Consider the following 15,511-nt stretch of genomic DNA (forward strand, 5'->3'; position numbering starts at 1 on the left):
GTTCTTCCTGTAGGCATTTGAACACTAAAATCCTAAAATAATGTCAATAAATGTGGCTATCCACGTTTTTAAAATCAAAAAGTAGTGACTCAGAATGAATTAAAACTACTTCTTATTTATTTATTTACATTTATAGCCTGTAAAATTAGGTGTTTTTCAGTGGGCTTGGTATCTACTTAGTTTCTTTTTGGAAAATTCCATTAGTTGAAGGTTAATCTTCTTCTTCCATACAGTTTTTTGACCGTATAAAATTGTTTGGAATGCCTGCCAAACATCAACCAGATTTGATTTATCTGCGTTATGTGCCACTTTGGAAGGTCCATATCTTCACAGTTGTTCAGCTCACCTGTCTGATTCTTTTATGGGTGATCAAAGCTTCTGCAGCTGCTGTTGTTTTCCCCATGATGGTAAGTTGTCTGGCTTAATACCTTCATTTTCTAAAAAAAATTATATCATATAGAATATTTAAGGCATGGGTACTCAACTCCTGGCCCATGAAGCTATGGCATCCAGCCCTGGGGAGTCCTCACATATCAGGAAATTTGTTGACAGGGAAGTAGTGGCAATTACTACAGCCGCCTGTCCCATGCTGCCAGATTCCTAAGTCCTGTGCAGCCAGGTCAGGGCCAGTTCACACCCCCTTTCTCTTGTGCAGCCACACTGAGGCTGAACCACATCCCCTCTTCTTCCCCACCCCCCGCAGCTGGATTGGGAGCCGAGTCATGCCCCTTCTCCCTGTTCAGCTGGGGAGCACCCTGGGATGCTGAAAAATTGTGCTGTGGTTTCTGTTGGAAGATACTTGGTCTCCCAGGAGAAACTTACAGGAAAGTGATTTAACTCTGGTTGTTTTCTGGGATAAAAAGCCTGAACATCTATACACCTGAGGCCTCCCCTGGGAGAGCAGCATCTTTCCCAGGACAAACTGAAAGTTTGTATGTGTCCTTAGTTTGTGTGGTCTAGCTGTTCTTCCTGTTGTGAAAGGGGAGAAAAAAATTGTCCTTGGTTAAAGAAACTTAATATCTGGAAATGACCTAATATTTTTGTATATCAATACTTATTTAAGGGTTCAATTTCTTTTTCCATTAAGGTTTTAGCACTAGTGTTCATTCGCAAACTCATGGACTTGTGTTTTACGAAACGAGAGCTTAGTTGGCTTGATGATCTTATGCCAGAAAGTAAGAAGAAGAAAGAAGATGATAAAAAGAAAAAGGAAAAAGAAGTAAGTTTAAAAAAAAAAAAAAAAAAAGTCAAAACTAAATTAAATGAAAATTTCCTGAGTTAATTGCAACAGATAGATATCAAATTCTCATTAGCTTATAAGTTGGCAGGAGCACTAGCATGGATTTTTAAGTTAGCATTTAATTTTTTTAAACATCAAAGGTAATTAACATCTGAAATTCTCTACCTGAGGTGTTAGTATAAGAACTGATATTTCTAGGACTCAAGGGGAGAAAGGGATAATTATTTAAACTCTATTCGTAATGGGTTATGATTCAGTAAGCATGTCAAACTTAGTGCCAGAAGTAACTTTCCCCATCGAATATTAATAGCTTTGGGACTCTTGCTGTTCCCTAGATCAAGGGTAGCAATTTGACACAGGTGCCACAAGTGGCACAGGCAACCTCTGTGTTGCATGTAGTAGACTGGGGAGAGGACAGGCAGATAAATGACAGGTTGGTGCAGGGAGCAAAGAACAGAGCATCAGATCAAGCAGGGAGGACAGGCAGCATAAAGCTGAACAGGAGGGTCTGGTAAGGGAGTGGGATCAGAGTGCCACTTGGGGAGGGTGCAGGGCTAATTTGTGGCACATCTGCCAAAAAAAATTGGCAGCTTATGCTGTAAACAAAGAACAAAATCCTGTCCCTGTAATTAGTAGAAAAATACATTGCCTTTGGGGCTGAGATTTCACCCAGCATATGTTTTTGCTGATGTTAAAGTAGATCATTTTACTGAATTTGCCTGTGTAACTTTTTTTTTTTTTCTTTCTCAAAGTTTCAGCTAAACTTACCCTTTGATGTTCAGTTCCCCAACACATGTTTCTATCAGGTGCTACACTGTCCTGCCTTCTGCCTAACTTCAGATGAATACGGCTAACTACCTCTCTGGGCTTCTCTGCACATGCGGGTAAAGGTGCAGTGAGATCTAATGCATGATCCACACAATTGCACCTCCTTTATACATGCATGGTAGGAGATGCGATTGTAGGATCACACATTAGTTGCCATTGCATCCAATCACCAGTGCAGGGGGAGTGTGGGATAGTGATCACAATCCCAGGCTTCTCCTGCACCGGCTCCCACAGCTGAGAGCCCAGCAGCCACTGTGGGCTGCAGGGTTTGCAGCAGGGGCAGTGCTGAGAATGCTGCATCCGCAACAAGCCTCATCAGCTGTGGGGTTTACAGCAAGGAGAACGCTGCCCTTCAGTGGACAAAGCTCACAGCAGGCACAGTATTCTCCCTGTGAGCCTTGCAGCTTATGAGGCTTATGGGGGGGGGGGGGGGGGTCAGTGCCAGGAACACTGCTGCCACTGTGAGTCTTGTCAGCTGGGAACTCCTCAGTTGATGGGATGGATTCAATAATTTAATTAGTCCTGTCAGTTCTCGGTTCAGGTTTTCCTGCAGCATCCAATAAGGGAGGCACTTGCTAGTTGATTGGGCTCCCAGCCATAGAGGGGCACTTGTCATTAACTGAACATATGGCTGTGATTAGAACAAGCAGCAAAGTTAGTACACAGTTTTGTTTTGTTTTTTTGGAATAACTTTGTAGCTTATTGCTTGCTTTATCATGCCATTAAATGGTTGAACGTGTAACTGGGTCAGAGCTTAAGGCATGATTTGATTAACTGGTTAAGTGTAACATAGAGGGAGACTGTTTCAAATACATAATTAAATTATTTTTTAAATTAAAAAAAAAAATCAAGAATTCCTGCTGCTGCTCTCCATCTCTTTGGCTTCAATCAGTTTGCTCTTTTTTTCTGTTTGAGTAATTTTATGAATTTTGTGCATGTGATTCTCAGGAAGCAGAGCAAATGCTTCACGCAGGGGACAGTGAAAGTATGCACCTTCCATATGGAGGAGGAAATATCTTAACGATTCCTGTAAAGCCCATGAAATACAGGTATGATGCAACTCCATTCAGCATTTCTACTTCTTGCTTTAATATAAATAGAAATAATTCTGTTATTTGATGAAAGAACAAGTTTAACATAAATTTTGTGATGCAGCTAGCTGTGGGGGGCCAAATAAGAACTGGTGTGTGCTTTCATGCTATAGAGGGGTGGATAGATGGGGGTAGGAGGGTGTGTGTGTCTTGAGTGTGTGTGTTAATTACATCTTAATCATTCATTCACATGACCATCTTGAACAGATCAGATGACTCAGTTTCGACCAGCTGTTCACAGGGTGAAGAAGCTGTTTTGGTTAGTTTTCAGAGTGCTTGTGTGTTGCTGTGCATGGCTAATGGTAGGAAACATTGGGTACTAGCATCAGTTGAGCCATATGTTTACCAGCCACTTTGAGTAACAAAATTGAAGTTTAACACTGTCTTTTGCATATTTTATATGTGGAAAAATATGTACGCAAGACAAATAGTTGTAAGACCATTAAACCAGAGCCATTACAATTAAAAAAAAAATAAAATTAAAAAAAAAAGTATTCTTAATAGTTTGCTTGAAGTACAATTTATTTAAATCTTGACTAAAAGAAATACCATTTATCCTTTGTTTGCAATTCTCTTGTTGTATGTAGTTTCCTTCATAAGGATGAGCAATTTTGTAGAGCTACAATGCAGGTTTTCTTCCTGTTCCCAGGAAATGTTACATTGCATTTTATATTGAAAAAGGAAGTTTAATAGCTCACTTAGGGTATAGACAGCTAACAGATTACACCGAGGCAAAAATGGATAGGGATTTAATATACATCAGTTGCTTCTTGGCAATTTGGTGCATCTGCTCTTACCCTGTGATAATTGAAAACTTAACTGTGGTAGCTTAGCCCTAAATAAGAATGGAGCAAGGCTCACTTGTAACTTACTTGTTTATAGCCTTAGCCAAAACTACATGAATATCTTCTTAGGGAGAACAAGACACCCATGCCCTCCATTGCTATACTATCTAAAACAATTCCACTGACAATTTCTTGACATAACAGCTGTTTACTGAAACCAGACACTTTCAATCTGATACCTTTCCTCTTCCCTTACAAGGAAATCTCTTGAGCCAAGTTTTCTGCTTTTCTTGGCTAATGTCAGCAGCAACTAATGAAGTGCTGGAATTTGTCACTGTCAGAAATACCTTGCAATACAGGAGGAAGATTATTTTTCTATATGCACCTGAATTAATAGAGAAGGACTGGACCAGGTTTTCCAGTGTTTGCAAGCAGCAAGCACACCTGGGAATTGTCGGGGCATAGGTGCATCTCCACTTTTACATTTTAGCATTGCTGGGTTACAAATTCATCTCCCAGTGCAATGAAGACCATCTTTAGGTCAACTCTGATTTGAATTATGAGATGGTGCCCCGAAGTAGTCATTTGCTAACTGGGATTTCCTCACTGCCCTCCACCATCATAATCATTATCAGAAACCTCAGCTCCTGCTTTATCAGATGAAAGATAATCATCAAGGCCATGTCCCCATGAGCAGAGGTGTGCAGTTGCCATGGGGGGGGAAAAAGCAGCAACACAAATTTATGCCATTGCTTTTTGCCCCAGCGCATGGGTTTAGTGCAGGGAAAAATGGTCTCAGTGGGGTAGGGGAGGCTGGGGCCAGCACCTGGGCTAGCCCTAGCAGCCTTACCTGAGGTCCGGGGGGCCTCCTGGGGCTGCAGCAGCAGTAATCTGGGTGTGCAGAGCCTGGCTCTGGCCAACCAGGTTTTGGTTTCAGACAGTGCATGCTGCTACCACGTGCACAGTCCTCCTCTTATTATTTTTTTTCTGTGCATTTTTTTTTTTGGAGTTTTTTTGATCCTGGGACTTCCCGGTAATTAATTTTGGCTCTGCACTGCAAATATACAGTAGGGAGAACCAAATCACATGCACAGGGTGCATTTTGTGATGTCTCAAGCCTTTGTGCCACAAAATGCGCTCATGTAGCCATGGCCAAAGAGGCTCAAAATCTGGTCCAGTATAGTGCTTTTTGTTTTTTTTTAATTAAACTGGATGCGTCTACACAAGATGCTTTAGACTAATCTAATGTGCAAGTAAAGCATTGCCATCTATACTTGTGTGGCACTTACTGTGCGTTAAATTAGTCTAATGCACCCTTTGCTAGTGCTAACACAGATGAGTACTAGAAAACAGCGTATTAGTTTAATGCACCATAGTGCCTGTGTAGATGCTGACTGAGAAGTTTGCTCAGCAGCTGCTGAGCTCTGGAGAGCAGGGGGAGCTGTCCTGGAGCATAGGACACCTCCCAGCACCACAGGGCTTGGGATCACAGTATGGCTTGGCAGCACTGGCTTAGCCTCTGGGCCTCAGGATTGCTCTGCCTCCCAAGGGACTCAGCTGGAGGGAGGGCAGTGACAAGCTGGGATGCCCCAGCCCATGCTCTGGCTTCTACCCAGGGGGGGGGGGGGAGCAGGAGCTGAGCAGCATAGGACCTGGGGGATCTACATTTGCCAGTTGGCCAAGTATGGGGCATCTGTGGGTGTCATGCCATACTAATACCTGCCAGTCTGGTGTATCTTTCTTGTGGCTCTGATTTGCGCCAGCACCATTGCAGATGGGTTTGGGAGTTGCTGGAGAGGGCTTTGTCTTGATTCCTCCCGAGGCTGGGAGCGTGGAGCTGGGCTGGATTGGGGGGGACTGGGGTAGCTCGACGTAGTGCACAAGTCCTGGCTTCCAGGGTGGGGAAGGCTCTATGATACAGAGGAGCCGCTTGGAGTGCCCTCTCTCAGCCGTGAGGGCAGGGGCCAGAGCTGTCTAGAGGCACAGCACAGTGGGGATGCTTCCCCTGAGGAGGAGTGGACAGATGAAGCAGCCCCATGACTTGCAGCTGCTCTCACTGGTCCTGTACTAGCCAGGTCTGCTCGTTCAGCTGGTGCAGGGCTGGATTGGACTTGGGCAACTAGAAGGGGTGATTTCTCACAGACCTGGCTGAACAGAGAGCTTCAAGTAGTTCCTTCGTAGTACGGAGCCCACAGCCTTCTCCCTACACCTTGGGAGCCAGGGCTTGTGCCTGAGCTACCCTTTTCCTCCCTCTCCCACAGCTTGGCCTGGCTCCAGAATTCTGGCCTTGAGGACTGAAGCGAAGCTGTTCTCCAGCAACTCCCAAGCCCCATCCACAATGGTGCTGGTGCAATCAGAACCTCAAGAAAGATGTGGGGGGCTAGCAGGTCACTGCATGGAAAAGCACAGCACCCCCAGATTCCCTATTCTCCTCTACCAGCAAGGAGAGACAAATCCCTCTGATTCCAGCACTACTTGGCTTCTGCCTTCCCCGGCACTGACTGGGAGCTGGGGCATGGGCTGGGGTTCCCATCTTGTTGCTGCTTTCCCTCTAGCCGAGTGCCTTGGGAGTCAGAGCGACTCTGAGGTGCAGAGACCTCAAAGCCAGTGCTGCTGAGCCGGGTTGTGATCTAGGATAGGTCCCTGCTCCCCAGAGCCCAGGCTTGACCCCTGTGCCACTGCTAGCTCCTAGTGGGCATACATTCAGATGTATGTACGGGCACAGTTTAATGCACCTAAATTTTCTGCACAGAAGATTCAGGCTCATCTAATTGCATTTGTAGATGTGCTCACTAAAAATGTTAATGCAATGGAAGGATTGTCTTACCAAGCTGAGTACCCATGTTAGGCATAAGATGTTCTATTCACTGTTTTCCATACAAAAAAGGTAAAGATACGTTTTCAAATTTTCTGTTAGAAAGATGGCTTGACTTCCACAAGGTGCAAACCAATGGAACACCTTATAGTTCAGAGTAGTAGGTTTGAGAGATTGCTGAAATATACATAGAATGGACTGCAAAGTGCAAGCTAGTAGAGGTTTAGGCCTGGTGGACTCCAATCATTCTTTGAAAAGGACTACATTTTTGGTGGAGAAATGGACTAGATTTAGGGGACAGAGTGGCAAAGGCAGCAGTGGCTGGACCAAGATGCTTAAGGCTTTATGCCTTTAAACATCATATAGCCTTGGCCAAAACTGAATGAATATCCACTTAGGGTCAACAAGGCACTCATGTTGTTCATCCTTATAAGTGTCCAAATGGAAAAAAATAGGTTTCTGCAATTCACCTTTCAATAAAGATCTCCTCACTTCATCTCCTGGATCAGCAGAACAACTTAAATTTACAATCTATTTCTAGGTTGTGGGATCTTACAACTTCAGTCTTAAAACATTTAATAGATGCAGTTGTTTCTTTACATATTCTTATCAGATTATTTCCTGGGAACAGATTAGCATACTTATGAACTTCTAAAGAAATCAGCCACTTATAAAGCAGAAGGCTTACTTTGTTTTTTAATATTTAAACAAAAAAAATTACTTTAAAAGAGACAATTACAGGATAAGATAATTGAAAAATGAGGTATTTAATTTGTATTGCACAGTGGCATTTTTGTTGAAAGATGGCTTTAGGCTGCTTGGATGGTGGAAAACCACCAGTGATTAGGAGTTTTAAATTACTGTTTAATTGCGTTGTGTGGAGTAAATTTGACTCAATGTCATTTGTGGCTGTGTAAGAAAGCACTGCTGATGTAAATCTTGTGCTACAAATTTTAATGCTCTTGCAAAGTATTGAGTACTAACCAAAAAGTATATTTGTTCTTTAGCACTGATCCCTCAGTTGTAAACATATCAGATGAAATGGCCAAAACTGCACAGTGGAAGGCCCTTGCCATGAATACTGAGAATGCCAAAGTAACCAGAGCTAACCTGAGGTAGCTATAATTACTCACTTGCACATTTTCTAACTGCAGCTTCATGTTTAGCAGCTGGTGGTTATAATGGTTTGTTTTCTAGAATGTATTTTAATACCTTGAATATGCATGACAGTATTTGTTTTGAAATCTTGGGTTCAGGGGACACTTTACATCTGACATCCACCTTTTTGGTGACCTTTAACAAGAAGCTACACAACAACCAGTCTGAGTGCCTATAAGGGATCCTTTCGGTTACAATATTGAAATATAGTCCTAATCTGAAAAAACTTAAAATTTGTTTACTGTATAATGGCTTTCAAAGACCACTTGGGTAAAAGCTTCAAGGCCTTTTCTGAAGCTATCAGTGAAGACATTGGCCAGAACCCAGCTCCTGTTAGCTCCTCTGAATGTGTGTATGTGGCAGGCTGTCTCTTGGGGAGAAAAATATCCCAGGATTTCCCCATTGCTGTGTAATGATGCAAAATCCCATGCATCCTAGAATTACCTTTTTTTATAAGAAATTATGGAAATGGGCTAAGGATCAGAATCCTTTGAATGCAGCACCTCTTAGAACATTTGATTTCAAGAAGACATACAATATGAAATTACACTACCTGAACCAGGATTCTATCATCAAGTCCATCTGGATCTAGACATTACAATTGGCTTCTACTGATCCTAGAAAGTCTCAGAAGAATACCTTCTGGAATCTAGACTGGTGTGATTGGTAAGCTGCTCCGAGGCACCTAACAGAGCAGTCTGGCCAAAGACACCAGAGATTCAACACATTCCAAGTATGGGAAACAGAGAGAATTTGGAGCAGTTTCATAAGTGTTGAGCCTCAATGATTCCTTGTGAGATTTTTTTTTTTTTCCTTCTTATTGCTTCAGGTTAGGTTTCCCCCTATACCGGATAGATGAACTCTTGGTGCCATAGCAAAAACACTTCTCCATTTATATGGCACTGGTTTCATATTCATGGGTTCCATAACTACTTCTGTAATCCTGTGGGCTCAGTGGTCTAGTGAAACCACCTAGTTTAGTTTGGCTCTACTGCCTCTCTCCCATCCCTGAACTGAGTAACTTGACTCTTTGTATAGGTGTGGTAACAAAAGCAAAGCCTTACCACCAGAAAAAACACCTCTAAACAAGGAAAAGGTTGCTGTAAGAGTCCCTTTGTCTCCACTTGGCATCAGCAGTTCTGTCTGACATTGAGCTCACATAAACAGATTAAATACACTGTCTTTCCTGTTCACCTCTATCCTAAGGGAGGCTATATTAATACTTGCCTTCTCTCTGAATGATGCTAGAACTTGTTGAATTTATGGGTGCATCTAGATGAGCATGGACAATCTGGTTCCCGTGCACAAGTAGCAACGGCGCACATTGCTCCGCAGCTACTTATCCCTGGGGAACACCCATGCCATGTGTACTTTGGCACATGGCAAGTTACCCTGGGGGTGGTAGTGGACTCTGGGGCCAGCACAGTGCTGGCCCCAGCATCTTTACATGGGGACCTCATAGGGCTGTAGCAATACTGCTGTGTGGAGTCTGATTGGCAGCTGCAATGCAGGTGGCTTGGCTTCACTTTTCAGCAGTGCATGCTACATGAGTGTGCACTCCTCGGTTTTTTTCCCCCACAGGTTTTTTTTGATCCCTGGATATCCTATGGAACACATCTGCAGGGGTCAAAAAAATCCATGAGGGAAAAAAAGCTGGAGCAGCACGCACACAGGCAGCGCACCCTTTAGTGTGGAGAACACCAGACTGTGTGGTACGTAGCGCTGCAGACATGTTTGTGGTGCCACATACTGCATGGCTGGGCTCTTTTTGACGTACCCATGGTGGGTAGGTGGCTACAGCTGTTTGGTTGTTTGTTTGTTTTATATGCTGTCCTTCTCCTCCTCCTTTCCCCCCCTTAAAAAAAAACCCCAAACAGACCACAGTATAATTTTAAGTATCTTTATCTTAAATTAGTATGGCTAAATGGAGAACTTGACTCAGATTTCCTCCCCCCTCTTTTAGGCTTGTTGTATGTGTTTGTGGGTTTTGTTTGGCTTTCCTGAAACTTCAGTGGAGCTTTCGAATCCTTGCTTTTACCCATTCAAATTTTAGTAAGGAAATAGCTCACTGTGCTTCATTGAAGTTCAAAACAGTAAAACTAAAGTTGTTTTTTTCCATTGTGTTGGCTGTTGCTCTTGGGGAAGTAATGCTTATATACAAATGACATGAAGCATAATTAGTACGAAGAATAACTTCCAACTTCAGAAACCCTGGAACAGATATTAAAATGAAATATCCCCCAAGTTAACGAAAATTAAATTAGACTGGGGGGGACCAAGCTGTGTCTCGTATGCCATAAGTGGCACAGGCAGCCTCTGTGTGTGGTACTTGGCAGATTGGGGAGGGAACAGGCAAGCATGCTGGTAGATAGGGCAGGGAGCAGAAAGTAGAGTATCAGATCAGTTAAGGGAAAGGGATCAGCTTGCCTCTCAAGGAGGGTATGGGCTAATTTGTGGCACCTGACAAAAAGGTTGGCCTTCACTGATTTAGATTACGTTAGTTTGTGTCTGTTTTTATAATATGGATATTTAACTGGCCACATCCTGTCTTTTCTTAAAAGGCATGTCACTGGAAGGTTAATAAAAATGTTATAATTACAGAATTGGAATGCATCAGAGGCATATAAGATTTGACTTGGAAACCAGCAAGCTGTAACTTTATTTTATTTTTTCAGGCTTGTCCTGGGTATGTGAGAGATTTTATGCATCCATATTATAAATGCATCCATATTATAAATGCATCAAATTTTGGCATGTAAACCTTAAAAATTTTGGCTTAATTATTTGTTGACTTTTCAGGCCGTTAACCTTCATCTTTGTTTTCAACAGCCCTGAGAAACCAGAAAGTGTGCAAATAAACATGGAAGGTTCATCAGGAATGAAGTATGTGGATGCCGAAACATCACTGTAGAATCAAACCAAGGGGAATTATGTACCTGTGTATTTGTATATGTATATATCAGTGTAGAATATCATATAATTGAAATGTGATTTCCATGTTTCTTTAGGAAATATCATACATTTGATTCTACAGCTGTTAGCACTGTAGAAATTATCTTTGTATAATGAGATTTTTCATACGAGAAAGATGAGTGGTGATTTACACTTAAAATATTTATTTTATTGGAAATTTTATTTTCATTTTTAAATAGGAATATTGATTGAAATGAATACATATTCTTTTCGGTAATCAATGCATAAAGTCAGGTCAGTTTATGCTGATAATTTCTGGTCCACATTTCTTTAGAATTTTGTAATACCTCTGTATTTATAACTTGTACTAATTTTGTTTTTAGTGTAGGCAGTGACTTGGGTTTTTGCAGGGGTAAAACACAAGTTTATCTGGTTTGTAGAACAAATGTTAATGTGCCGTTACATCAACTGCCACGTATTGACTTTTCTCTGGTACATGTTGATGTTTATTTGTTTTTCCTGAATTCTGTCATTCATATTCATGGCAGTGGCCTTTTAACTATAAATCAGTAGGTGATTGTCCTTTAAAAAAGAAATTACATCTTTTCATTCTGTTTCTCATTCCCTTTCACCTCCACGTTTTAAAATCTGTTCTTAATATTCCCTTATTAATCAATAGCAATCAAGGTGCTGTAGGTTTAATCCCACACCAGTATTTGCCATTTCTGGAAAATCCATGTTTAAACCATGTAAAGTGGACTTCTAAACACATTTGGTTTGGTTGATGACAATGTATATCTACTGTTTTATAGCATAGTCTAAAACTCTTTTGAAATTTGTTTTCTTCTCCCTTTGCATGCATATACTTTCCATTGACCCTAGTGGAAGGACCCACATGCTCAGAGAGAGAATACTTTAGAGAATCTTGAAAGCATTTCACGTTCCCATCAGAATGTCTTTTTCTTGCTTAACTTTTTAATTACAGTGTACTTGACAAAATTAGGAACAAGCGGTTATAATTCTGAAATGGGTTGATAATCAGTATTATTCTATGGATTACAAATGACTTTGGGTTTTGTGTTTACAGTTCTGATCCTTTCCATTGTAAAGGGCATATTTGATAGCATACTAACTTTAATTTAAAAAAAAAAGGTTTTATTTATTTTAATTGGTATGAATCTTAAATGCTGTAAAACAAATTTAAATAAGTAAATATTCATTTAATGAGAAGGCATTAGTTATTGTATTGGTACTTTCAAGCTTTGATGCATGCTGGTATCTGAGTGAATAGTATGATTTTACTAACGTTCAAGATCTTGACTATTTGCCTGCTATTTATTTTCTTTGTTGATATCTGTTGCCTTACTTTTCATTTCCCAAAATGAGCTACCTGAAGTCTGAGCTGCTAACAGCATATTTTGGGTCAATAACAATAGTTTCAAATATAAATGACATTTAAAGTAAGTTGGTGTTACGTGAGCTAATTCTATTTCTGGGGAAGTGTAATGAGTTTTTACCTTTCACTTTATGGTAAAGCTCATTAACTTCAAAGGGAGCAAAGTTAGGCCAAGGCTAAGCACTTTTGAAGAGGACACTGAAAGTGGAACTGGGTGCTGACCCCCCAGCTGTTTTGGAAAGAAGATAACATTACAACAAAAATAAAACAATTGTTAGGTATGGGTGGAAATACTGAAAGTGGCATTAAAGTTAAACTTGAACTGTAATCATACTATGGTAAAATTGGTGCTGCTGTAGGTTAGGCTGTATTTTAGGAAAAATAAGTTTTTGAAAGTAAATAGTAGTACAGAACAGTATGAGGAATGCTATGTAAACTGACAGAGTAACAATGACTGAAGTCTGAATAAGAAATAAGATCGGACTAATACAGACTTGGGAAAGTTGTGGATGTTTTCCGTGGGCATTTGAATAGTTTGTGCCTTACTTGAGCAGGTGCTCCTTCCAAAAAAACCAAATGAAAACAAAACCCCAGACTAAACAACATCTGGCTGAAACTAAATATCTGAATTGCTTTGGGTTTTCTCTTCAAAAATTTCCTCCACTCTTGCAAAGAGTGAAGTACAAGTCTGTAAGATAGGTGTTTATCATTAGGTAACCTCTTTGCTTATGAAGAAAAAAAAGAATACTTCTGGCAGTTTACATAGCAGTTTCCACAATGCTTTTTTACTTCCTGGTCTTCCTTTACCATCTGATTCTTCCATACTGACAGCTGCATAATATTTCCAGACACCCAAACTGATGATAGATTTTGACATGTTTAACCCTTTGATGCCAGAGTTTAGGGTTCCATGACATTAAGCATTTTAAAACTGGCTTCTAGTGCCAAAGGGTTAATGTTTTGGCCACTTATACAGAAAGTGAATATTTTTCTATTTAAGGGTGTTTTTTAACCTCTTAATCACAGTATTCCTTTGACTGTTTAATTATGTAAATGTTAATCGGTGCCAGAAATGCCATGACTTGTGAAGCAGTTTACATTGACCTTATGTTTCAATGTTTTGGTTAATAACACTTCTTTTAACTACTTCATTAGAATAGGACCCTGATATTAAGTGCATAAAGCCCCAGTGGCAACTTGCATTTAAGTAATTTTCTGCTTATTTTGTTTTATATAAGTGTTTTCTTCTCTGCTTTAAAAAAAAATCATGCATAGTATTAAAGCAAAACAGTGAAGGATGCAGTTTACTGTGTGTAGGTATAAATGTTGCCTTAATAGGTGTTAACGAGCATTGATAATTACGGTGTGCTGATTTACCTTTGGGGTGAAACCTAAGAAAATTAAGTCAATATATTTCTCATTCCAACAGTAGAATACAATAAACAGCCCTGCACTTTTTTAGATGCCTCGTTGCCAGGGATGGAGTTAGTGCTACTGTGTATCTGGCTGCAGAGCCACCTCAGGAAGTCCCTCTTTTGGTCCTTTTTTAATTTATTTATAAAGATGTATGTTTACGTAAAATAAAGTTCTTAATTTTGACCACTCAATTTAAATATCACCTGAAAGGTTTAATTTACAAAGCAGTGTCACTACTTTTAAGTATATTCCTTTACAAAAACTCATCCTTTTAATATTTTTTCCTATACATATGTTTATTTCTGTTTACGTGTCCATGTTTATGACACTGCCCTCGTTTTAATTTGCAGCTGTTACATATGATTATTTAATGAAAAATCCAAAAACAGATTGCCAAATTTATCGCAACAAAATCTGTAGGGAAGAATTTGATACGCTAGTGGGTTTTTTCCCCCCCCAGCCAGTTATTCTGATTTTTATTTTCTTATTTAACCTTTCCCGTTATTTTAATTTACTTCACATACATCTATCTATATACAATAGTTTTATAACTTGTGCCCTTTGCAAAGGCAGGTTCAAAGTGCTGTAAAATATAACTGTATCAAATGTGTAATGTAACAGAGCCTGCACAATTTTAGAGGGTGTGTATTGTATATAAGTTCTGTAAATGTACAAAATAATTTAATTGGTTCATACTGTTTTAAGTTCACAAATTTAGGTTTTGTAGGCCATAACACCGTGTATTGATTCAAATTTCCTCTTATTTCATGATTAGTAATGTTTTAGTCATCTAGGTCGCATCAATTTTTATAGGACAGTACAAATTGTGTGTGAAAGTGTTTTCTGTTTATACCAACAATAATTTATTTTATAGAGAATATACTTAGGACTAAAAGCCCACAGCTTCGACTCTATGTAAAAGTAGTGCTCTAAATACAAAAACATTTCCTAGTGATTTTTTTTTTTTTTAAAAGATGAATCAATTTTATTATGTAACTTTTTAGCAAAATTGTCAACTATAGGAAAAGCTTTTAGTTGGTATTTATAGTAACCTAACTTTTTCTTCCATATTGAATTTAGTACATATTGGCATTGATTTGGGATAATGTGTTTAAATATCAGGGTTTTTTTTAAACGATGACACATTGATAAGAGAAGACATGTCATTTTGTAACTTTTTCCTTTACCTTCCTGATGCATTGTCCTTGTGCAAGCATAAGCATGTCTTCCGATTTTGTTAAGCAAATTTAAACTGAACAAAAACCAATTCGTTTTAATATTCGTTATCAAATATCACTGGAGATACAACACTCACAGTCCAGTTTTTTTATGACTGCTTTTCTAATTACAACAGTGATGTTTTGTTATTTTATAATATAATCCAAAACTAGTTCTATATTATTCCAATGTAGAAACAATATTGAGTTTATCTAAAGGAACATTATTCTCTGACATGTCTCATGCAAAAGATCCTCCAGCCTTTGTAATTTGTTTTAATTACCAGTAGAATAAATTTTTTTGTAATGTTTCAAAAAGTTGACAAAAGCAATAAAAATCTACTGAACTATATTGCACTTTTTTAATTTTTGCTTCCATGTCACCATGTAGCTTTTCTTACAGGCAGGAATAGTTGTGGCACAGGTAGACTTGTCACACACAGACCACAGACTTGAGAGCTCATCTCTTGCACCTGCAACACTTGCAGCAATATGTAACTTTTTGCAAAGAGAGATGTATTTGCTAATCACAACCGGGTTGTGTGTTGCGGGGGAAAGTGCCAGAATGTCCATGTGGTTTAATGAAGAAAGTTGCTTTTCACTCTTGTACATGATCATACACACGTGCATCCAAGTGTGTGCGGATAGGCAG

At 39.7% G+C, this 15,511-nt stretch overlaps 1 protein-coding gene across 2 annotated transcripts in view; it reads left to right on the forward strand.

The window, feature by feature from the left end:
• Positions 1–15,211, forward strand: part of SLC4A7 (solute carrier family 4 member 7) — a 158,310-nt gene extending 143,099 nt beyond the window's left edge. For both annotated transcript variants that reach the window (XM_006261748.4, XM_019497966.2), the window contains 5 exons: positions 234–407; positions 1,088–1,219; positions 3,017–3,117; positions 7,767–7,874; positions 10,747–15,211. In XM_006261748.4, coding sequence (XP_006261810.2) covers positions 234–407; positions 1,088–1,219; positions 3,017–3,117; positions 7,767–7,874; positions 10,747–10,828 — 597 coding nt within the window. In that variant the 3' untranslated portion in view covers positions 10,829–15,211. The remainder of the gene's footprint in view (positions 1–233; positions 408–1,087; positions 1,220–3,016; positions 3,118–7,766; positions 7,875–10,746) is intronic.
• The last annotated feature ends 300 nt before the right edge of the window (positions 15,212–15,511 follow it).

This window comes from Alligator mississippiensis, chromosome 5 (genome assembly GCF_030867095.1).
Source record: "Alligator mississippiensis isolate rAllMis1 chromosome 5, rAllMis1, whole genome shotgun sequence".
NCBI classification, from domain to species: Eukaryota; Metazoa; Chordata; order Crocodylia; family Alligatoridae; genus Alligator; species Alligator mississippiensis.